The sequence below is a fragment of the Solanum lycopersicum genome, chromosome 6 (genome assembly GCF_036512215.1).
Source record: "Solanum lycopersicum chromosome 6, SLM_r2.1".
In the NCBI taxonomy this organism is placed as follows: domain Eukaryota; kingdom Viridiplantae; phylum Streptophyta; class Magnoliopsida; order Solanales; family Solanaceae; genus Solanum; species Solanum lycopersicum.
In genome coordinates this window covers 27,084,089-27,107,492 of record NC_090805.1, presented here as the reverse complement: position 1 = coordinate 27,107,492, position 23,404 = coordinate 27,084,089, and the positions used below count along the sequence as shown (strand labels likewise).

The following is a 23,404-nucleotide window of genomic DNA, read 5'->3' as shown; positions in this document are numbered from 1 at the left end:
CGTCCTTGTATTTTTTTGGGCTATCATCCTACCTCCAAGGGTTATCACTGTCTTGACCCACAAACTCATAAAGTCTACATATCTCGACATGTCAAATTTGTCGAAAATGAGTTTCCCTACGAGTCTATTTCCTCCTCCACAAATACATCATTCATTGGCGTCCTTCCCCTTTTTCCAACATACTCACAGGGTCCCTCACCAACTTCCCCCATATCTCCACCCACTACCCAACCACCCCTCATCACCCCTTCGACCGTCACCCACAATACACCCGCAACCGTCACCCACACTCACAACCAACCCGAACCACCCCATACCCACAACATCTCCAGCCCGATCCGTTTTGGGTCCTTCCCAGCCACCCCCGAATCACCACCGCCCGTGCCACCCCCCAATACTCATCCCATGTTAACCCGTGGCAAAGTCGGTATCTTTAAACCCAAAACCTTTCAGGCTACCATACTACCAAATACGCCCCTTCCCGATAGTGAACCAACAACCTACTCTGTTGCCTCAAAAAATGCTTATTGGCGTCATGTTATGGATGACGAGTTTAAGGCTTTGACTGATCAGAAAACTTGGGTTCTTGTACCTAAGCCCCATGGGCGGCACCCAGTGGGCTGTAAATGGGTGTACAAAATTAAACACAATGCAGATGGTAGTATTTCTAGGTACAAGGCTTGTTTGGTTGCTAAAGGCTAAAATCAGGAGTATGAGTTTGATTACTCCGAGACATTCAGTCCTGTTATTTGGCAGGAAACCATTCGCCTGGTACTGTCACTCGCCGTGCGCAACAATTGGCTCATCAATCAGTTGGATGTTTCCAATGCTTTTCTTCATGGCATGCTTGATGAAACTATCTACATGACGCAACCCCCGGGCTATGTTGATCCCTGCTTCCCTCAACATGTTTTCAAACTCCAGAAGTCTCTGTATGGGCTCAAGCAAACCCCCCGTGCTTGGTACACACGTCTAAAAACGTTCCTCCAGGACGTGTTGTGTACACGACATGAGTTTGTTTACTCGACATTCACACACGGTACAGTCATTCTTCTTGTCTATATAGATGATATCATTATTACAGGCTCTACTGCAGCTCTCATTTAGGATGTCAGTCGAGCTATGCATACTACCTTCAAAATGAAGGACCTTGGCCCACTACATTATTTTATGGGAATGGAGGTTTCTCGGACAGGCAGCGGCTTGTTTCTTAATCAGTCAAAATATGCTCGAGATCTGTTGCAGAAAGCTGGACTGAAAAAATGCACCATTCAACCAACACCAATGGCAGTCTCTTCGTCTACGAATGGAGCCAACACCTCGTTTGCCGATATCACCCACTTCTGCAGCCTCATTAGGGCTCTACAGTATTTGGCCATTACCCGTACTGACATCCAGTTTGCTGTTAACCGAGTTGCTCAGCGCATGCATCAACCAAGTGAACATGATTACCATTGTCTAAAATGCATTCTCAGGTACATTTTTGTCACTCTTGGTTGTGGTTTACTCATTCGACCCGGGGACTTGGAGCTTCGGGGTTTTTCGATTAAATGTGATGCAAATGTAATTGAGAATTCAGGTGACTTATATGATGAAGAAATAAATGATTCTTTAAGGATTCTTTGTGTTGCTTATTCTCTTGATCTTTGATAAAATGATCATTGTACCAGCTAAGGTTGGGATTAATCCCCTGAAATTTTTGAAACATATAAAAAGATCAATATGGGCGCATTCACCCGTCATGTGGATCGTTTGTAACTATATGATAGATGCATGTATGAGATGGTCATATGTACTTTTGTTCAACTTACAAATTGGATTTTGTAAGGTTGTTTGCTCGAATTATTAAAATTAAGAGTACAGTTCCAAACTATAAAATTATATTGATAATGCTGATTGATTTAGCAGAAATTGTATGCCTCCAATTATAGCTAAATCGTGGTTATGAGAAAAAAAAATTTCAAATAAGATTTGGTATGAGATAATTTTATTTAACATGTATCAACACATATATGCATCAAGCCAACAAGGTTTCCCCATTAAAATTGGTTCAGGGTCAGAAACTAAATAATTTTCATCTAAAATATTGAATGTACGGTCATGATTATTCCATCACGCACAAAGATGAATTTCCAAATAAGGTTGGGATGAATGTTAGATTTTCTAACATTAGGGAGAGAGATGATTGACAACTGAAAATTATGTGTGAGGTTTAATAATGAATTATCTAGATCCTCATTAAATGAATATGTGAACTTAAAGCTCAAGTGATAATTCATTTGCATAATATTGCAAATCAATTGCCAGATGAATTTACTGACCCTATGATATAATTCAGCTGCAAATGCTCTGCAACATTCCAAAAAATTACATGTCTAGTGAAGAGTCCAATAGGTCTTTAAGAATGTGTATTGGGGATACATAGGCATTTCAATGTCCAATATTGAGAAATATTGGGCATAGTATAGAAAATTGGCTAAGGGGTACTAGCCAATTTCTATATAATACCCAAAAATAAGCAAAATATTGCGCATATAAGAAAATATTGGCTTAAAGGATGTTAGACAATTTTTCTAAGTATTAATGAGCTTGTTTAAGAAATGTACCTGCAATGAAGACCCTAAGCTAACAACCTTTATTCATAATTCAACACATTAGATACGAAACATCCAAGTTTCAAGCCTAGGTATCATAGCACATGACCACTTAAAATAATCATGTAGATTAAGCAGCGCCCAAGGACATAGTGAGGATTCTTAGGACAATAAGTAAACAATCCAAATGAACCATCAAGAATAGTTAGTTTGGAAAGTACAAGCAACACATGTGCAATCACATGGGGAGAAACGACTAAGGAGGGGACCACCCTAACCGAATTCAGTTAGGGTAGTTAGGGGGAAGGCGTGCACAAGGGTTCCACCATGTGGGGCCTAGCTCTCTAACTAACTCTAGATTCTAACTGACTGACCTAACTAGATAACTAACCTAGGACAAACAAAAATAAATTATCTAGTACACCCGATAACCTAAGACTTAATTGGGTGACACTAACCTAGTAACTAGTTAAAGAGACAACCTAATACTTAACCTAGGATGGTCCAAAGGGTTAGTTATGGTCCTAACGACTTAAGGGTACTTTAGTAATTACCCTAAGTCACCTAATTGATTAAATTAGCAATTTTAATTAATTAAATTAAATGGTCAAACTGAAATCATTACACTAACCTAGTCTAACTCAAGAAACATCCTAGAACTTAACCTAGGATGGTCCAAAAGGGTTAGTTATGGTTCCAATGACTTAGGGGTACTTTGGTAATTACCCTATGTCCCTTAATTAATTAAATTAAGGAATTAATTAATTAAGAAAAAATTCAAAAGCAAGGCCGAAATTCTTAAGAAAAATTTCAGATTTGACTAAGTGTTATGTTTTCCTATTTTAGTCAATCTAGGAGAGGCTTTTTAGTAATTAGTTAATTAATTTATTTAATTTACTTAACTAGCTTAAGTTGAATGAGTCAATATCAGTTCCTAAGACTTAGACTCACGTGCAAACACTAAGAAACTCACGAAGCAAAATAGTAAACGAACAAAAGAAAAGAAGAAAAGTTTCTCTCGATTTCTCTTAGACGATTTCAAGGTTTTCTTCAAGGTTTCGTGCAAGGTGATTTTCGTAGATTTAATTATGCATAAGGTATGGGTTTTTCTCCTGGAATTCTTTCTCCGAGAGTATTTTTCATCGTCTGGAATCTATGATATCTCAAAACTAGGGTTGTTTCCCAATGTTGTTGTTGAACGCCCTTTTTCCTAGTATCCTTGTTTCCGAATCCAATGAGTATATAGATGTAGTCTCGGTCATGTCATTGGTAATGTGGTGTTAGATGATCTTAATGTCTCGGTTTCTTAATTTGTAAATGTTGAATGAGCCTATAAATTATACTCGTATGATTTTAAGTATTGCTTACGTGAAATAAAGAATGGTGCTAAACGTTAACTTGTGTCCGAAAGTTCTACGCTTGATGTGTTACGGTCATGGTGTATATTTACTATTGAATGTAAATTGTTGGAGATGATATGTTCATTAAAGTATTCATATGAGGCTATTCGAAATGGCTAATAATGTTGTGCCTAAGTTATGATATAAGATTGGTTAATAATGATTTCATGAAATTATATTTGAATGAATGTTTGGCTTGTGCCAATAAATTGGTTATGAAGTCATTTTCAAATTTTCTAAGCCAATACTAATTTTATGTCAATCACATATAGCCAAAGTATTGAAATAACAACTTAAGCACATCTAAGATAATTCAATGAATTAATATCCAAGGTATGCCAATCATTGGGATAAGTCCCAACATTCCCTAACCAAATGAACTATGAACATAAGTATTTCATTGAATGAAGTTCTCAACGTCCATAAATGATGATATAAAGCTACCAAATGAACGTAAGCAAGTAAAGTGAGTATTAACATAATTAAAAAGTATCTAAGTTAAGAAAGTGACCAGAATGAGGTGTTAAAGGAAGTGAGACAAGTTTCACTTACACCTAAGATACTATGTTTAGATACTCATGAAGAAGGGTGTTAGAATGTGTGAGACAAGTCTCATTAACACCAAAGATGTTATGTAAGAATAAATTCACATTTCATCAATGTAAATAAAGGGATGACAAGTCATCAATAGAGTAAGTAAACCTCAATCTAGAAGCAATCTTCTATAATGTTTGAGTCAACTCTAAAAGATAAGAACATAAAAGAAAGTGAGCAAAGCACCGATAGACTAGCTATGAGATTGTGCTTGTACATGTAAGTCTCATGAGATGAGGCTCCACCACGGTGAATAAGAGTCTCTGAATATCTCCTAGTCTTCAAACTATGTCTAGCCAATTTGGGAACTAGCCTATGGATTCCACCTAAGAGAGCTAGATATGTTTCGGTCTCACCTTGGTCAGTGAGATCACCTCTTTTTAGTGTGGGAAAGACAACAAATTTCAAGTTTAGCTCACATGATCTATGTCGGTTAAAGATCAAAATAATGTTCTTTTTTCACTTTAGCAGTGAGCCACCCCTTTTCGGTGTGGGTTAAACACTTGACATGGATTCACTTTAGCCGGTGAATCACCTCTTTTCGGTCTGGGTCAGACACTGGATTTCATGTTAACTCGCATGATCTAGAATTCACTTTGATCAGTGAATCTCCTCTTTTCGGTGTGGTAAAGAAACTGAATTTCATGTAACTTCACATGATGTTAATGCTACATACTTCTCTAAGGAAATAACAAGAAAGAAGAGATGTAAGTTCAAGGCGAACTAAGAAATTAAGAGTTATAAATGTCAATGTTGATAAGAATGAAGTTTCCAATAAGTAAAGGGTATAGTCAATAATGAATCCTCATGTGATGAAAATAATCAAGCCAAATGAGATTGACTTATAATGACTTTACATAATTGGCAAAATATCATAGTCAAATAAGGTTGACTTATAATGACTTCTTATATTAGGCCAATAATACAATAATAGGAATAGTCACTGAAGATCGGTTTATGAAGATTCCATGCCCCAAATTATAGTTAAATCATTTTCTTAATCTCTTGAATTACTTACTTAATTCATTATAGGTATGGGACTATAATGAATCATTGCACTTGTAAGTAAAATGTAGGATCAAAGGAGATTTTTGAACTAGAAAACAATAAGAAGAAAAAGACTGAAAAATAAACTAAGTATGGGGAAAAGGCTCTCGCGTTTAGGGGCATCAAAATTCAAAATTTTTGCTCGAGTTATTCTAAAATTATGTTGATGATTCTAAGGTCTTGTATTCATTAAGGGTGGCAAACGGACAGGTTTATGGCCGGTCCGATACGGTTCCCGTATCGGTCCGTCCGGTACCGATTGAACCGGTAAGGAACCGATTTTTCAGTATACCGGACCGGTTCCCAATTTTTTATCCGGTTGAACTGGTTCGGTAAGAACCGGTTCCAGACTGATCCGATCCGGTAAGAACCGGTTTAGTCGGTTTTTTAATTTTTTTTTAAATTAAGGTGGCCGTTTTATGATCGTTGGTCCCTTCTAGCCGTTGGGCTGGGGCCCAAAACGGTCAACTATCACCCCCACCCCTTTCTAACCAATTTACACTATAAATATACCTTTTTTTCCATTTTAAATCACAAATTCACTACTTATACAATCTCTCAAAGTCTCAATTTTAAATCTCTCATAAATTATTAATTATTATATTGTGATATTGAGTTGGAGTTTGAATTTCGGAAGCTACAATAGGCATTTATCAAATTCGTCTTTGGTTATACGTCTACTTTTACATAGACGTTTGGTACATTCGTTCCAACTATCAACTTTAGTTGTTATTTGTTATTTGTTTTATCTCTTTTATTATATTATTTTGCTTGTTTTTCTTACAATATTTAATTATTTTAAATTTTAACTTGAATTCGGAAAGCAATAGTGGTAAAAGATCAATGTCGGAATTAAAAAATAACAAGGGAGGAGTAAGTAGTTCTTGTTCTAAAAATTTGTCACCTAGATATTTAGTTAATACTAATGATAATACTTGTGTTAATGAAACTTTTTTTACGTCACCAAGACCTATTGAATTTAATTCTGAAAATGAAGTAGATCATGAGTCTTTAAATAAACATTATACTAATTTTGAGGAAGAATTTAGAAGAAGTAGAAATAAATGAGGAAGATGAATATAAAACTTTAAATTCAATATAAAGTTTAAAAAACTTTAAATTCAATATAAAATTTAAAAACTTTAAATGAAGTTTAAAAAACTTTAAATTCACTTTCAAACTTAAGTTCAATATAAAACTTTAAATTCAATTTGAAACTTTAAAGTATAAATTCAATTTCAAACTTATATAAAATTTAAAGTTTTCAATTGAAGTTTTTAATATAGATATATAATATTATATAATAATTAAAATAATTAAAATTAAAAAAAAAAGGCACCAGATGAACCGGTAAGACCCGGTTCCAAACCGGTTACTAATGGACCGTGCAAAACAGGTTGGTTTTTCCAGTAAATCTGGTTCGGTAAAATTCGGTACCGGTAAGAAAAATTTGGTACCGGTCTGGTTTTCGGTAAAACCGATCCTGTTGACCCGATCCTGTCCGTTTGCCAGCCTAAGTATTCATATAGAAAATGAGTTGTGTGCTTTGAATGCATTATAAAACGTCATATTCATACATAGTTCATAAATAACGAATTAGGAAAGTCTAGTGATGTCACTTTCCAAAAATGACATTTTGTTATAGGAAGAGCTTTCCTTGATCATGCATAGTCCTTATGTGTATGTGTGCATACACCCATACATAGTACAATTACTAACCTATACTATTATTATCTTTTTAGGTGCAGGTCAGAGAGAAGGTTCAAGACTCGTTTAAGTTGTTTGGATCATCGTTCTCCAAATTTTGGTAGGTCCTCTTGATGTTCGAGGATGCTACACTTAGTTATCTAGCCTAGTTCTTTAGACATAGCTAGTGGATACTGTCCTTAGCGTTTCTTTTCAGATGTTTGTTTCAAATCTTTGCATTAAGGCCGTGGCAAACTATTACTTTATATATTGATCTCTTGATTTGAATTGATTCTTCAATAGTAGATGATTGTTTTTTATCTAAGCTTAGTAGAATATTAATCTATGTAGAAAATATATGAAATCTATGTATACTTCATTATGCTTTAAATGTTTTAAATTTTCCGCAAATTTAACTATATGAATGTTATGAAAGCTAAGAAGAGGCTTTTCTGCGACCTCTGAGAGGTTAACGACGCCGGTTGCATTCGAATTTCAATATCCGAGTGTGACATGCTCCAATGTGAAGTCCTTGAAGGACATAGTCTATGATACGCCGGAAGCGCAATAGAACAATCAATTCCAATTATAAAATTCCTTGAAGAAGGAGAGGAGCAAATGATCAATATGATCATAATAATAAGGCAAGTGCTATAAGATAGCATCACGACATAACACTTCATAAAATTTTAAAAAAGGTTCAGATACCTGAAAAATGATGAAAAATGAAAAGATATCGATAAGTTATGTCTTGTTAGAGTCAATATCAAATAATCGTCAACGGTATCTTTGATATGAGGTAGCGCTCAATGAAATAAATAGTGATGAGGATCTTGAATTCAAATATGTCATATAGTGTGGACAGTAAATGGTTGACCAAGTAAAATGCATAATAAAGTATATTGTTTCACTTAGAAAAGTGATGTTTTGGACTGATAGTCCATAAATCAAGGTATATGTCAGTGAGGTACGATAAATTATTATGTGATGGTATAATCGCAATGTATCAAGTACAACTTGTGCCATGGGGCATAAAGGTTTGTTGCAAAATTTCTGACATTATTGAAGAAGTTTTCTCCTATGGTGGATGCAATGAGGTTTGGTTTGATCTGACAACATATGAAAAACTTGAATGCATATAATGAATAATTGTAATGTCTCGCTAGACAATGAAGGTTATATGAAAATCCTTGAAACAATCGAGGTGTCTGAAGCACATAAAAGTTTGAAGGAAACTTTTTCAATAAAGCTTCAAGAATAATTATATGGATTGAAATAATCAAGGAAGAAAAGGGTACAAAAAGAATGACCCTAATTGTCCTTGTATTCTTATGAAAAGATCTTGGTAAGACAAAATTTTGTCTTGACCTACATATTGATAATTTGATAAATGAAATATTTGTCTAGCAATGCACGTACATAAAAAAGTGTTGATGCAATTTTAAATGGATTAATCTCATTAATTGAGTACCCCAATGATTATGAGATCACTTGAAATAAATGATGATTCATTTTGATCTCAAGATAATGATGAAGAGCTTCTTGGAGATGAAACTCCATCTTAGCGCAATCAGGGTACTAATGCATCTTGCTAACAATAGTTGACCAGATATGTGTTTTGCAGTATATTTACTGGCAAGATTCGATTCCTCCCCAACAAAGGAACATTGAAATGGTTCTAAACACATACTTGAATATCTTCGATAACTCTATACATGAGTTTATTATATTCCGAGGAATTCAAGTCAAAGATGACTGGTTACGCAGGTCCAGAATACTTATCTGATCCATATAAAGCTCGGTCTCAAACACGTTAGTTATTTGCATGTGGAGGCAGAATAATATCTTGGCGATTAATGAAATAAATGTTAGTTGAGATCTATGACACACCATATTCAAAAAATGTGTAGTTTTTCTTTGAAAAAGAATATTACCAATCACAATGTACGAAGATAATCAACTACAAATGAATGTGTCCACAAGATGATTGTTGTTGTGAACAAGTTGAATAAGAATTTACTTGCAATTACGAGGTCATGAAGAATCTAATGATATTCAAGATGTATTCGGCTAAGGTCAAAGCCTCGTCATATCCATAAAATCAGATAATGATATACCAGAATGGGTTCAACCATGCAACATCTTTGAGAATGTGATTTGATCACAAAGACACTACCAATATTTGAGAAGTTGATATTGGATGACATCATCATAAGAAATTAAGTGATGTGTTGATGAGGAGTAGTACGATACGCGTTGCACTCTTTTTTCTTGACCAAGGTTTCTCCCACTGAATTTTCCTGGCAAGGTTTTTAATGAGGCAACAAATAGTCCGTATCAAAAGATATGTGTACTCTTTTTCCTTCACTAGAATTTTTTCCCACATGTTTTTCATAGTAATGTTTTAACGAGGCACATAATCTATGAACATAAAAGGGGGAGTGTTATAAATCCACTGAACTAAGTGGATGATCCATTTATTCATGAACTTAACCTTTTCAAGGATGGATATTTATTCCCAAGATTTATCCTTATCTTGGATATGTATATTTTCAAGGTAACATGAACCTTTATGGGATAATGATGCATCTATTAATTTGATATTCATCAAAGTGAATTTTGAGATGATTTCTCTACTTGTAAATAAAGATATCATTCTCAATGTATGATACACTTGAATAAGAAGAAAAGTTCTCTCCTTCATCTTATACTTCTTGTCTTCTTCTTGTCTTTATACTTGTGCTTTTAGCTTGACATTTTATTTTTTATTCAATTATTTAATTACCATTACAATACTCAACTTATTTTTTATATTACTTCATCCCATTGTTTTTTATTTTAGTTTAATTTTTCTCCCTCGGTCTCAAACTCACAACCATAAGCAACTCTCTTTTGTTTGCCAATATTATTTTATTTTTAACTTCATTCACTTTTTTCAAATTTAACTTCTATGGAGATAATATGTTATATAATCATTTATATAGATACACAAACATAAAAAATTTATCACCCATATTTCATTCAAATTTAGACTAGATTTGATGTGTGCTTATAAGTGACCAGAATTTTCACGATAAATTTTTCTCAATAATAACATGAAAATAGTAAGAAAATAATAATAATATTAATAGTAAAAAAAAAGTAAAGATAACAAAAGCAAAAGAAACAATAGTAGAAATTAATGGAATATATTGATAATAATGAAATGATTAATATTATGGATTAGAGGGAGCAAATAAGATCCACAAAATTAGAAACATGATTTCCCACAAAGAAGGGAAATTATTCGACTATGTATATCTACTAACCTTTTATTCAGGATTGAAGTTATTCTTGCACGCTCAAGGTGTATCAAGCAACATTCTTTTATGGAGAATTTATACTGTACAAGTATTGACATTCTCTTGACATAAGTGAGGCTTAGTGAAGTTATTAAAGAATTGTAAAATTTGTTTGAAGTTGAGTGTCCTACCATCACCTGGCAACATATATAATAATTCTTTTTTAAGCGCAGCCATTTCTCTTTTCTTTTTTAATATTTCCCTTGTTGGCTTTCTTGTATATTTAATTCCTCATATTTGACACTTCTTGATAGGAATTTCGTCTCTACCACTGCTTCTATCTTAATCCTTACCATTATGCTTTCTTTAGTAGGATCATGTATTCGTTGAGCTAGAGATGTTTCCTGTATTCTGTCTAATCACATCTCTCTAATTTTTTCTTGCTCTACCTCATGCCTCTAGTGAAACTTAATATTTCCAAACCCTTGCATCTCAATACTGGAGCATATGTACTACTCTTCTTCACATGATGCCTGAACCAATATCAATCTCGTTCTTCGCTTGTCCATATTTGAGTTACTTTCACCTTTTTCCATATATATATATATATATATATATATATATATATATATATATATATATATATATAAATCTCTTATCTTCTGATATGACTACACAATCCTCTAAGTCTCTAAGTATTCATATTTGTATTATTTTCATGATCTTCTAATCAATTTGTGATTTTTTTATTGGATAACACACTGCCTCATATAATATATGTGGTCTAACAATCATTCCACAGGATTTATCTTTTAAGTCTCAGTGGCATATTTTATCACATGAAACACTAGATGCAAGTCTTCATTTTATCTACTATACTTCAATAAGATGTGTGACATCATCATCATCAAGCTCCTCAATTTCTTGCATTATTGACTTAAGATACATGAAAATTCCTCTTATTGGGATGAATTGTATATCAATCCTCATTTACACACGTCTCATACAATCCATCATGGAACCTTCATTCAGTGTACTCTATTTTTGTACGATTCAATCTGAATCCTTTAGATTCTAAGGTATATTCCAACAATATTATATCATCTGCAAATAACATATATAATAGTATATATAACTCTCCTTATATATCTCATGTCAATCTAACTATTACCAAAATAAATAAAAATAAACTACAAGTTGATCCCTGATGTAACCTCTATCTCAATTGGAATGTCTTCCGAGTCTCCTCTGAATGTTCAAACTTTTTTCTTGGTTCCATAGTACATGTTCCTAATTGCTCTAATTTATATGTCACATGTACCTCTAGATTCCAAATATGTGTACAATGTATATGTCACATGTGTTGGGAATAAATCCGTAACAAAAATAATATTTACGGTAATAAAGGCAATAAATGCGGAACACAATAATACGGTTAATCAACGAGAATAAAAGAAAAATAATGACACCAAGATTTTACGTGGAAACCCTCCTAAATAAGGGAAACCACGACCCGAGAGGAGCAACGAATATCACTATAGTAAGTATTTTACACTTGCATGTCTGAGTAAAACTCTAAAGACCACTACACATTCAAAAGAAATATCACTCTTTTGATTTTTCCACCTCACTACAATATCGCTCACACTCTTTATTTTTTCTCACAGATTATTTTCCTCTGTGATGTCTCACTCTTATTTCTCTCCTTTATAATTCTTTTTGGTGCATTTAGAATGAAGAATTGTCCTCCATTTTATAGAGAACAAATACACTACCCTCCAAATGTGCTACAGAAGAAAAACAATTTTTTCTTCTTCATAACTTACCTACTCTGCCAAACTTTGAAATTGGCAGAAACTAATTTTTTCTTCTTCATAGCTTACCAACTCTACCAAACTTTGAAATTGGCACAAAGTTATTCAAAGTTTGGTACATGGGAATGGACCCCACAATCTCCCCCTCCAAACCCATTCACCTGAAGGAGGTAGCTCTAGGTTTCTAGCTTGAGTGTATAAGGACATGTTCTTTGCATAGCTCAAACTTGTCTTTTGATACCACTTTGGTTAGCATATCTGAAGGGTTTTCACTAGTAGGGATCTTCATGACCTGCATAGATCCGTCCTTTATCTTTTCACGAATCCAGTGATATCTCACGTGAATATGCTTTGTCCTTGCATGATACATGGTGTTATTGCTCAAGTCTATTGCACTCTGGCTGTCACAATAGACAACATACTCCTTTTGATGCAATCCAAGTTCTTGAAGAAATCGTTTCAGTCATACCATCTTTTTGCCAGCTTCAGTAGCTGTAATATATTCTGCCTCAATTGTAGAGAGTGCGACACACTTGTGCAACTTTGACTGCCATGATATAGCTCCTCCTGAAAATGTAAACAAATATCCAGTATTGAATTTTCTATTATCGAGGTCACCTGCCATATCAGCATCAGTATAACCCTTTAAGATAGGATCAGATCCTTTAAAACACAAGCAATCTCTTGTGGTACCTCTTAGATACCTGAGTATCCACTTAACTGCCTCCCAGTGTTCTTTTTCAGGATTTTCAAAGAATCTGCTAACAATACCAACTGCATGAGCAATATCAGGTCTTGTACACACCATCGCATACATCAAACTCCCCACTGCTGAAGAATAAGGAACTTTAGCCATTCACTCTTTCTCCTCTTTTGTTGTAGGACACATCTGTTTGCTCAACTTCAGATGACTCGCAAGAGGCGTGCTAACAGGTTTAGCACTCTTCATGTTGAAGCGTTCTAGTACACGTTCAATGTACTTCTCTTGAGATAGCCCCAACTTTCTTTTTGTTCGTTCTCGAACAATCTTCATCCTTATAATTTGTTGTGCTGGGCCCAAGTCTTTCATGTCAAATGACTTGGACAAATCTTTCTTCAACTTTGCAATCAGCTCTTTGTCTTGTCCTACAATTAACATGTCATCCACATATAACAACAAAATAATAAAATTGTTGTCAGAAAATCTTTTGAAGTATACACATGGATCATAATAGGTCTTTGTGTATGTTTGACTTTTCAAGAAAGAGTCAAACTTTTTGTACCATTGCCTTGGGGCCTGTTTCAATCCATAAAGACTCTTATTCAATTTGCATACCATGTGTTTCTTTTCAGATATTTCAAATCCGTCTGGTTAGGCAACAAGAGTTACATATTACCCCTAAGGTTAGGCGTAAGCCTTGTTTGTTTCTATTAAAATCAAAATGTCTGAATTTAAACGCATATCTGAATAATTAAGATGTTGTTTCTAAATTTGAACACGGGATAATTAAGGTTGTTTGCTTTTCAATATTGAATTTACATGGTTTATCTACTCTTATATATAATATAATAATTAATAAATAATTTAACTAAAATAATATATAAAAAAATGTAAATTTAATAAAATTAAATATTTTTGAATCTTTTTTTTAAAAAAAAAGAAACATCTAACATTGATGGTTGCTAGTGAGGGAGGAGATCACTTGTAGTTGTGGTGATGATGATGGTGTTATAGTAATTAAAATTGATTGATGTGAGTGACTGAATAATGTGTGGTGATTGACGTAAATATTTGTGATAGTTGATAGTAGTGAGACCATTATTAATAGGAATTGAGCAAATCACTAATTTAACAAAATAAAAATAAAATAAAATGAGTATATCAAGATAGCTATGAAATTTTACATAAATATTATGTTTAAACAAATAACGTGGAGAGAAGCGGGGAAGGCGTATAATAAATATGGCACGAGCGTCAAACTAAGTTGAAAGGAGGGCCGAATATTCGACCAAATTGCTGGTCAGCTTTTCAATCTCAGTCGTCACTGCTGTTCTAACAATAACCACCTTCCCTTCATCCTCCTCCTCTTCACTTTAATACCCTATATATATATATTTCTCCATTTCTTATTTCTACTTTCACTGCTACATTTTTCTCCAAATTTATCAATCTACAAGTTAGATTCTTCCTTCTGCAGATTATATCAGGTACTTTTTCTTTCTTTTTCAGATTTTTATATCTTCTTTGTTTTCGAACAGTAGATGAAACGAGAAATTGAAAGTTTATTTTGGTTTTTGTGATTCATTTTTCATATGTGAAGGAGTCGAATTGGGTTTTTTTTTTTTAAAAAAAAAAAATCTGCTTCTATAATGGAAAAAAAGATTTTTTTTTTTTGGCGTTCTGGTCTTCCTTTGTAATTAAATAGACTTATATAGCAATTTTTGGTATTGTATCTGTGAACTAGCTTAGTTAATTAGGTGAATCTATTGTAAAAAAAAATAGGGATTTTTGTAAGAAAAAGGGAATGGAGTTACGAATATTCAGGAGATTCTATTTGAAAAGCTTGTTTAGAATAGAAACCGAAAGGAAATGGCACTTTTTCATTAGTATTAGTACTATTTTTTAGGAAAATTGAGGCCATGGGAGGGGAGTCAAAGTCACTGACAAGGTGAAATTTAAGTTAATCAATTAACTAAGCTATTAAGATTTTAGAGGAAATGGTCATCATGTTTTCACAGGCAATTAACTACCTATCTGTGGTGCAGGGTTTTCCTTTAAAAATCATAAAATGATTCTAATCTGGCAATTATTTGCAGTAAGATTAGAACTAATTAGCTTCGTTCTGTTCCTTGTTTTTGTATATCCATTAACTCAAAAGTAGAAAGCTTGATTGTCTTATAATAGAGGGTTAAGTAATTGATGTGAGTTGGATCTCTGTATTTTTCGCAGGTGGATTTCGGTGAAGCAGATTTTAAGTGCTAGTGACAAAGAGTTTGTGCATAGAGCAGCTAATGACAACCGTATAGTATGGACTCGCACCATTTGGTTGCTTATGGTGTGACCGGTAGTGATTTGTTGTATTCTTCATACCCTACTGTTAGTCCTCTAGAGAATAGACCATTTGGTACATCGAAATTTGATTCAGGAAATTCGCCACTTGTGAACTATTTTTACTCTGAGACCTTCAACACAGCGAGTGATTACCAGGAGCAGCACAGCTGTATAGAGAATCTTTCAGGTGCTAGTTCTTCAAGTGGTTCCACACTGGATTGTAACCAATATTTCCATCGGCCAAGCTCCTCGGAAGATCATCTTCCAGAAGCTCCTTACAGTTCCGTAACATGAAACATACTCTGCTGCAGTTGGAGTCTGCTTTAATGGGGCCAGATGAAGAGGCAATGAAATCCAGCCCTTATCTTGGTGAAAATATGGGGCACAAACATCAGGTCAGAGGTATAAAGCGTGGAACAAGGAAGCCCAAGTTGTGCATCATCAACAATCAGTAGTTTCCATCCTTAATGGAATTCAAAGTGATAAGCGAGACAATGTAATGGAGGACTTGCCCTTGCAGGGTGTTCCGTTTAGCAATCTGAAGAGCTGCTTATAGCTTGCGCCAGAGCTCTTGCTGAGAACAAGCTAGATGATTTTGAAATACTGGTTGCTAAGGCGAGGAGTGTTGTGTCCGTTACTGGAGATCCCATCCAGCGTCTTGGTGCTTACATTGTAGAAGGCCTCGTAGAAAGAAAGGAGTTATCTGGAACCACCATATACAGGAGTTTGAAGTGTAAAGAGCCGGCTGGTAAGGACTTGTTCTCCTACATGTATATCCTCTATGAAATATGTCCTTACCTAAAGTTCGGCTACATGGCTGCAAATGGTGCCATAGTAGAAGCATGCAGAAATGAAGATCGCATCCACATTATAGACTTCCAAATTGCACAGGGGACCCAATGGATGATTCTCTTACAAGCTCTTGCAGCACGACCCGGTGGTGCCCTCTACGTACGTATTACAGGAATTGATGATTTAGTTTCACAGTACGCTCGGGGAGATGGATTGGCTGCAGTTGCCAGACGGCTATCAGCAATTTCTGAGGAGTTCAACATTGCTGTTGCGTTTCATGCAGTGCCAGTTTTTGCTCTGGAAATCACTTGGGATATGCTTGATGTAAGGCCTGGTGAGGCTCAGGCTGTAAACTTTCCTTTGCAACTTCACCACACCCCTGATGAGAGCGTTGACGCGAATAACCCTAGAGATGGTCTCATTAGGATGATAAAGTCACTTTGCCCCAAGATAGTCACTTTGGTGGAGCAAGAATCAAACACGAACACAGCTCCATTTCTCACTAGGTTTGTAGAAGCTCTAGATTACTACCATGCAATGTTTGAGTCCATAGATGTGACCCTACTAAGGGACATGAAGGAGCGGATCACTGTGGAGCAGCACTGTTTGGCTAGGGATATAGTGAATGTCATAGCATGTGAGGGCAAGGAAAGAGTAGAACGTCACGAGCTATTGGGGAAGTGGAAATCCAGGTTCAAGATGGCAGGTTTTCAGCAATATCCTTTGAGCTCTTTTGTGAATTCAGTGATTAAGGACCTCATGAAGCGTTACTCGGATCATTATACACTGGTGGAGCAAGACGGAGCTATGCTGATATGCTGTGGGGGTGGAAGGAGCGGAATCTAGTCTCTGCGTCTGCTTGGTTTTAACGAATTACTTCAGAAACGAAGCTGTAGTTCATTATGTGGAAACAGATGGTTAGCCTTCTTTTTTATTACTTATCCAGACAATAGGATTGATCAAGTAATTATACTCGTGTTATATAGTTTCAATTTTCTGAAATTTTAGTATATAAAAATGCTTTATGTTTATTGTTCAAGTTATCCTTGATATTATTCGTTAGAAGTATAAACAATTAGTTCTCGTCCTTGATGATTTGTTGAGCAACTTTGGAGAAACCATGTTCAGTTTCTCTAGTTTAAATAAAATAGAGGTGTATATGGTACGCTTTGAGATGACAAATTCGAGCCATGAAAACATTACCAACGCTTACTCTTGGAACAGTAGTTACTAATGCTTACATTAAGATAGACTGGGAGCGGAGCAGAGCTTTTCTATATTCATTGAGGTACATTTCATTTTAATGCAAATACAAACAAACAATTTAGCAATCTATGAATATATTGAAGTGGAACTTATCCAGACATCTGGTGTCTGGTTCATTCACCAAACACCAGATGAGTGAAGTAGCAAAAAATCAAATTAAATAAGTAAGCATCGTTGGTATAAAGAATTCTACTTTAAAGTAAATGGTTGATATCCCAATTATAACGAGCTTGATAGAAGAAGTTCATATGAGCATGTCTGATACGGATGCAAAGCCACATCGACCATCCTCCAAGGCAGGATGCCGAGGCTTTGGTTTAGCATACTCAGCAACTATAACCAATCCATCAAGGAACTACAAAAGAGAAGATGGAAAAAATGCAAGGAGCATAAACATGGACTAGGAGAACGTTATTCAAAATCTAATGTTATCACAACTCACCTGGCCATCCATGGCCTCTAAACCAGCTGCAGATTCTTCCATAGTTTGATATCTAACATAACCACAACACGTTGAATAACCAGTTATACCATCTGTCAACACTTTTGCTGCAAAACCATAACATATATGATCTCTTCACCAGTGAGATGTATATATAAATATATACGAAAGGTACAAGTAAAACATACCATCGAGCACTTCACCATACTCAGAAAATGCATTTCGAAGAGATTCAGAGGTAGTATGTTTGCTAAGACCTGAATGGAGGGTACAACTTCAGAAACCATATGGTCCAGCTAGGTTAAGTGTGAGTTCCAATAAATAAAGAAAAAAAAGTCCAAAAACAACTCCAAATTTTATATTGATAGCCAAATACAATTCCAATTTCCAGGTACCTTGAAAACAAAACTACATTTTTCGTCAATGAAATATGGTCAAAACTGAAACACGTGATATTAGTTAATCTCTTACTTAATAAATACTAAAATATTTTTGAAAACCAAAACGACAAATTGATGATATTAAACATAGATCGATCTGTATTATAGTGGAATTATCTGAGATCATATTGGACATTTAACGCAATTCTTATTTAAAATAATGGATCTCGAAGGAAAAAACCGAAGAAATTGACCGGAAACATAAAGTTTGGTGGATGGTTCAGGCGGCGATCCGGTCCTCGGTTGATACAAAGGTACATTAGCAGAAAATGAATAGAAAACTGCCCGGAGACCTCTCGGTGCTACCGGAATCCTGACTGCTGCCGCTGCTCGTAAGGCCATTATGGATATAGGGAGTTTAGATACTGAAACACTATCACAGATCTATTTGAGAACACAGGTAAATTTGGTTGTTCTTTTTTCATATATACATATATAGAAATATTAACACCTTGTTTGAATGATGATTATTAGAAGTTATATTGTATTGTTAGTTTAAATATAATGTATGTTTTAATTGTTATTTAAATTTTATTGTATTGATTTTAATATTTTATTCTCATTTTTTCTTTCTTATCTAATTCTATTTTATCTTATATCTTATAATTTCATGTAAGTTATGAGAACAATAAGATCTATCTAAATATTCTATTCTTTTTGTTTTTATTTTTATGTCAAGAAACTATGTACGTTTTACCATTGTACCTTTATTTTGTATTCTCTTTAAGTTAAATTTTTAATAAATGACCTAAATTAATTAAGGTGGTCGATGAATAAATTAATCATTTAATTAAAAATCACAACAAATTACCTATTTTGTATTTTGACAAGCTAAATATACCAATAAAGTTCTCAAAAATTCCTAACAGTCACACATAAAATATTTACTGTTATAACAGATACTAATATGTGTCAATTTTGACAACTAATCAGGCTATTATGTTCCTAGTTTTTAGGTAAACTAATCAGGCTAATACGTGTTAACGTTCTAGAGGTTTTAAAAGTAGTTTTCGTAAATTGTCATTAATATTTCAATATCAGCTATACTATTAATAAAATTGAGCAAAAGTTGAGTTGAACAACAAATGTTGTATGTTTCACCTTTTTTGCAACAAAAGACAGCACCAGTGTATAAACTCTATACTATAACTAACACTTAAATAATAGAATAATTACAGATATCTAAATTATACTACATACATAATTATGATGTCTATGTATGTATATAATAAGAGAAACTATGACTTAAAATTGAAGGGATACATAATGAGATTGAGTAGTCATTGTGTTTCACTTAAACATAGAAGAAAAGGAAAACAGAATGAGCCAAGCTAAACACATTTATAAATGGCAAAGTTGTGTAAGCAAGGGTCCTTAACAAAACTTCTAAAATAATATCCCAACAAAACTTAAACTTAACTTAGTATAAAGATGATAGTAGCTGAATACTCAAAATCCAAATACAACAAGGAAAACAGTAACACAAACTAATATCTTAGGCCTTGTCAGCTTTGGCAGCAGTAGCAGCAGCTTGCCCACGAAGACGACCAGTCCTCCTTGCTGCAATAAGACCAACCTTTTGCGCAGGTGGTGCATCACGACACGCAGTACTGGCATGACCAATATGTTGATGGTTACCACCACCATGAGGATGCTCCACCGAATTCATAGCAACACCACGAACCTTAGGCCAACTGTTCCTCTTAACACGGTATTTGTGGTATGCGTTACCAGCTTTAAGCATTGTTTCTCAGTTCTTCCTCCACCGGCAACCTGACCAATCATGGCTCGACATCCACTGGGCACAATCTTCTTGGATCCAGATGGAAGCTTAATCCTAGTACAAGAAAAAACTGAATAGAATAATCCACCCCCTAAAAAAAACACTTGAATGCCGCAGAAAGGGATATTATGCACGTCAATAATGCAAAGTTATAGACTATTCATACAGAACATGATGCAGAAATATACAGTATAATTGAAAAACTAATGAAGGAATCAACAAGACCTTTGCAGCTTCATACCTTGCAATTCTGCTGCTAAAGCTACATTCGAAGTCTTCTAAGCACTATGTTCTGAGCCTCCGATCATCACTCCAATTTTAAAATGCTAGATGCAGCACAGAGGCAATAGTAACTTGAGTTTTAAAAATACAAAGAGCAGAAGACTGGTAAATATAACACGTACTAGTTACAACAACCATCTATACCCCAAGGAAGAAGAGATCATAAATACAATTTTGTACTTCACGATCAAATTTAATATGTTCTTTAGGTGTCTAACAGCAACCTGTATCCTTATTGGGACCTTCATCTTTATAGTGCTGAAGAAGAGTCAACCAAACTCATGCGTAAGTTGGCAACTCATACTAAGCTTTTCTTTATACAAAAGGGCACATGATATTCACTTCAGTTTCACGTAACTGGTATGCTGGATATCGTGATAATCTATGCAAATAGTACCATGTGAAGGAAGCCTTTGTTTCAGGTACTTTACATTTTCAAGACATGGTTCATTGAATGCTAGACGCATCTACTTCAATTGAACTCCAGCCTAGTGGCCTCTGTACTGCGCCCTCATCCATCAATCGTCTTATTTTCATTGCATCGTCCCATCTCTCTGCAGTGGCGTAAGTGCTTGATGACAGAACATAATTACCACCATTATCAGGATCTAATTGAAGAAGTTTGTTCGCAGCGATTTCAGCAAGAACCACATTACCGTGAAGTTTACAAGCACTAAGCAACATTCTCCACAAAACCACATCTGCCACCATAGGCATAAGATTTAGAAACTCAAATGCTCTATTTAAATTACCAGATCGGCACAACAAATCAACAACACATCCATAATGCTTCATTTCTGGGACCAATCCGTGACGTTTTTTCATGCTCTCGAAGTATTCCAAACCTTTGTCCACCAAACCTGCATGAGCACAAGCAAGTAGTACGCCAACAAAAGTACCATGAGTTGGCTTACAACCTTCTCCTAACATCTGCGAGAAGAGCTGAATAGCATTATCATGAAAGCCATTCACTGCAAGGCCAGAGATCATTGAAGTCCAAGAAACAGTATCCTTTTTGCTCATGCTCAAAAACACTTCCAAGGCTGTATTAACGGATCCACATTTGCAGTACATATCCACCAGTGCATTCCCCACGTAAATATCCATTTTAATGTCATGCTGATGAACATATTCATGTACTGCCTTACCCACATCAAATATACCTAAATGTGCACAAGCAGAAAGCACACTAGCGACTGTGACTTCATCAGGCTTAACCTTAATTGCCATCATTTCTTGGAAAAGTGCAATAGCATCTGAAAATCGATTAGCTTGGCAATATCCTGTGATCATAGAAGTCCAAGAAATGACATCTCTGTTGGGCATCTTATCAAAAAGTTTCCGTGCAGCCATTAAATCCCCTGCTTTAGCATACCCCATTATCATGGCATTCCATGAAACCACATTTTTCTCCTTCATCTTAGTAAAAACTTCATCAGCTAAGATAACTAATCCACGCCTACCATACATATCAATCAATGTATTCCCCAAGTATACATCAATTCTCACACAACTATCCCTTATATACTTCGCCACAAAATCCGCCGTGTCAAAATCCCCTAAATAGCTACAAGCTAGCACTACTTTCACCAATGTCACTGCGTCCGCCTTCACATTTTCTGCCTGCATAGAAGCAAAAAGACCCAATACTTCATGATATTTATAACATTGACTATACCCACAAATCAATGAGTTCCATGATACTAAGTCTCTCTCAGACATTCGATCAAACACCTTTCCAGCACCAACTAGATCACCACACGAACCATACGTATAAATCAAAGCATTACACACATACAAGTAGGACTGATACCCAAGTTTCAGAACATTAACATGAACTGCCTGTCCAAGTACAATATCGGAAAGCTGTACACAAGCCTTAAAGATGAAAATGAAAGTGAGGTTATTTCCAGGGAATCCTTGTTGACGCATTCTGACATACATGTGGAGTGCTTCAATGGGTCGATCACTCTTAGACAAACCACGAATCATGTAATTCCAAATTGGCAATGTTGGTCGTTCAGTTTGATTAAAAGCAACAAGGGCTTTGTGTAGAGACGTCGGAAAAAGAGAGTATAATCTAATAACGTGTGAAATAGCAAAAGGGTCGGAATATTTTTGAGTTCTGATGAGATGAGCATGAAGCTCTTTGGCGGACGCAATGGAGTTTGAACTGTTCAAGTATGGAGCTGCTTTTTGGAGAGGGAAGGAGGTGGACGAAAATGGTCTTGACAGTTTCATTAAATTTTGGATGATAAATCCAATTTCTCGGTGAAGGGAGTCTGTTGGTGTTTTGGATACGGCATTTGAGCTTCCACAAATCTTTTTTCTTGGTTATAAACTAAGATTAACAACGGAGAAGGGATCACATTATTGAAAATGGTACAAAAATCTACTTATTCATTCTAACATATCATTTTTATTCATTTATTGCTCCAAAAAAATTTTGTAGTCATTTTTTATTCAAAATTGATCACTTATTTAACAGTTTTATATTCAAATTATTTAAATATATTAGAAAAAAGATATAAAGTGAAACCTGAAGTTGTCTCGAATTTTTAAAAAGACACTTAAATTATGCAAACATCCTATTACCCCCTAAACAATTCTAAATTGATATTATTACATCATATTTTGTTTATCTAGCATGGAGAGTATATGCACTCTATTAAAGAGCGTGAACAAATTTAAAAAATGAATATAATTTTATTTTTACAAGTATTTTGCTATAAATTATATTTTCTTGTTTTTCTTATTATGTTAACTTTTTCTCTTTATTAATTTTATTTTTTCTTTCTTGCTTCTTCTTCAAAAATTCATTGTTATTTTCATGGTAACTTCACTTTCAGTGTCATCTTTTATCACAACTCCACCACCTTTTTTACTACTATTAGTTTAACTCTCTTCAACTTTAAAATTATATCTAAATATTTTATTACATTTCGAACAATT

The 23,404-nt window shown here is 34.7% G+C and overlaps 3 protein-coding genes and 2 pseudogenes across 4 annotated transcripts; 2 read left to right on the top strand and 3 right to left on the bottom strand.

Annotated features, from left to right (window-relative positions):
- Positions 1–1,176: 1,176 nt before the first annotated feature.
- LOC138349308 (uncharacterized mitochondrial protein AtMg00810-like) lies at positions 1,177–1,650 on the top strand. Its single transcript, XM_069299629.1, has one exon. It carries the CDS (start codon positions 1,177–1,179, stop codon positions 1,648–1,650), a length of 474 nt encoding a protein of 157 aa, XP_069155730.1.
- Positions 1,651–14,464: 12,814 nt separating this feature from the next.
- On the top strand, positions 14,465–17,326 carry LOC101268689 (scarecrow-like protein 21; annotated as a pseudogene).
- On the bottom strand, positions 17,048–18,867 carry LOC101243715 (organelle RRM domain-containing protein 2, mitochondrial). Of its 2 annotated transcripts, none has more exons than XM_010323695.4 (4): positions 18,681–18,867; positions 18,136–18,204; positions 17,948–18,054; positions 17,048–17,860 (listed from the first exon to the last, which is right to left on the bottom strand). In XM_010323695.4, exons 1-4 carry the CDS (start codon positions 18,727–18,729, stop codon positions 17,750–17,752), a joined length of 336 nt encoding a protein of 111 aa, XP_010321997.1. In that variant the 5' UTR covers positions 18,730–18,867; the 3' UTR covers positions 17,048–17,749. The 2 variants fall into 2 exon arrangements, with proteins under 2 accessions (XP_010321997.1, XP_004240744.1); XM_004240696.5 differs by having other exon boundaries at positions 18,582–18,861.
- An 842-nt stretch (positions 18,868–19,709) lies between these two features.
- On the bottom strand, positions 19,710–20,319 carry LOC101267529 (large ribosomal subunit protein uL2-like; annotated as a pseudogene).
- Positions 19,710–22,829, bottom strand: LOC101267812 (pentatricopeptide repeat-containing protein At2g22410, mitochondrial-like). The gene is made up of 2 exons (XM_004240748.5): positions 20,412–22,829; positions 19,710–20,224 (listed from the first exon to the last, which is right to left on the bottom strand). The coding sequence occupies exon 1, from the start codon at positions 22,691–22,693 to the stop codon at positions 20,900–20,902; it is 1,794 nt and encodes a 597-aa protein (XP_004240796.1). The 5' UTR covers positions 22,694–22,829; the 3' UTR covers positions 19,710–20,224; positions 20,412–20,899.
- Between the last annotated feature and the right edge of the window lie 575 nt (positions 22,830–23,404).

Coding starts and splice junctions, on each gene's coding strand:
- LOC138349308 (XM_069299629.1), top strand. CDS start 1,177: ATGGAGGTTTCTCGGACAGGCAGCGGCTTGTTTCTTAATCAGTCAAAA.
- LOC101243715 (XM_004240696.5), bottom strand. CDS start 18,729: ATGGCCTTACGAGCAGCGGCAGCAGTCAGGATTCCGGTAGCACCGAGA. Junction 18,205..18,581: donor CACCAAACTTTATGTTTCCG/GTCAATTTCTTC, acceptor CCCTCCATTCAG/GTCTTAGCAAACATACTACC. Junction 17,861..17,947: donor TAGAGGCCATGGATGGCCAG/GTGAGTTGTGAT, acceptor TCTCTTTTGTAG/TTCCTTGATGGATTGGTTAT.
- LOC101267812 (XM_004240748.5), bottom strand. CDS start 22,693: ATGAAACTGTCAAGACCATTTTCGTCCACCTCCTTCCCTCTCCAAAAA.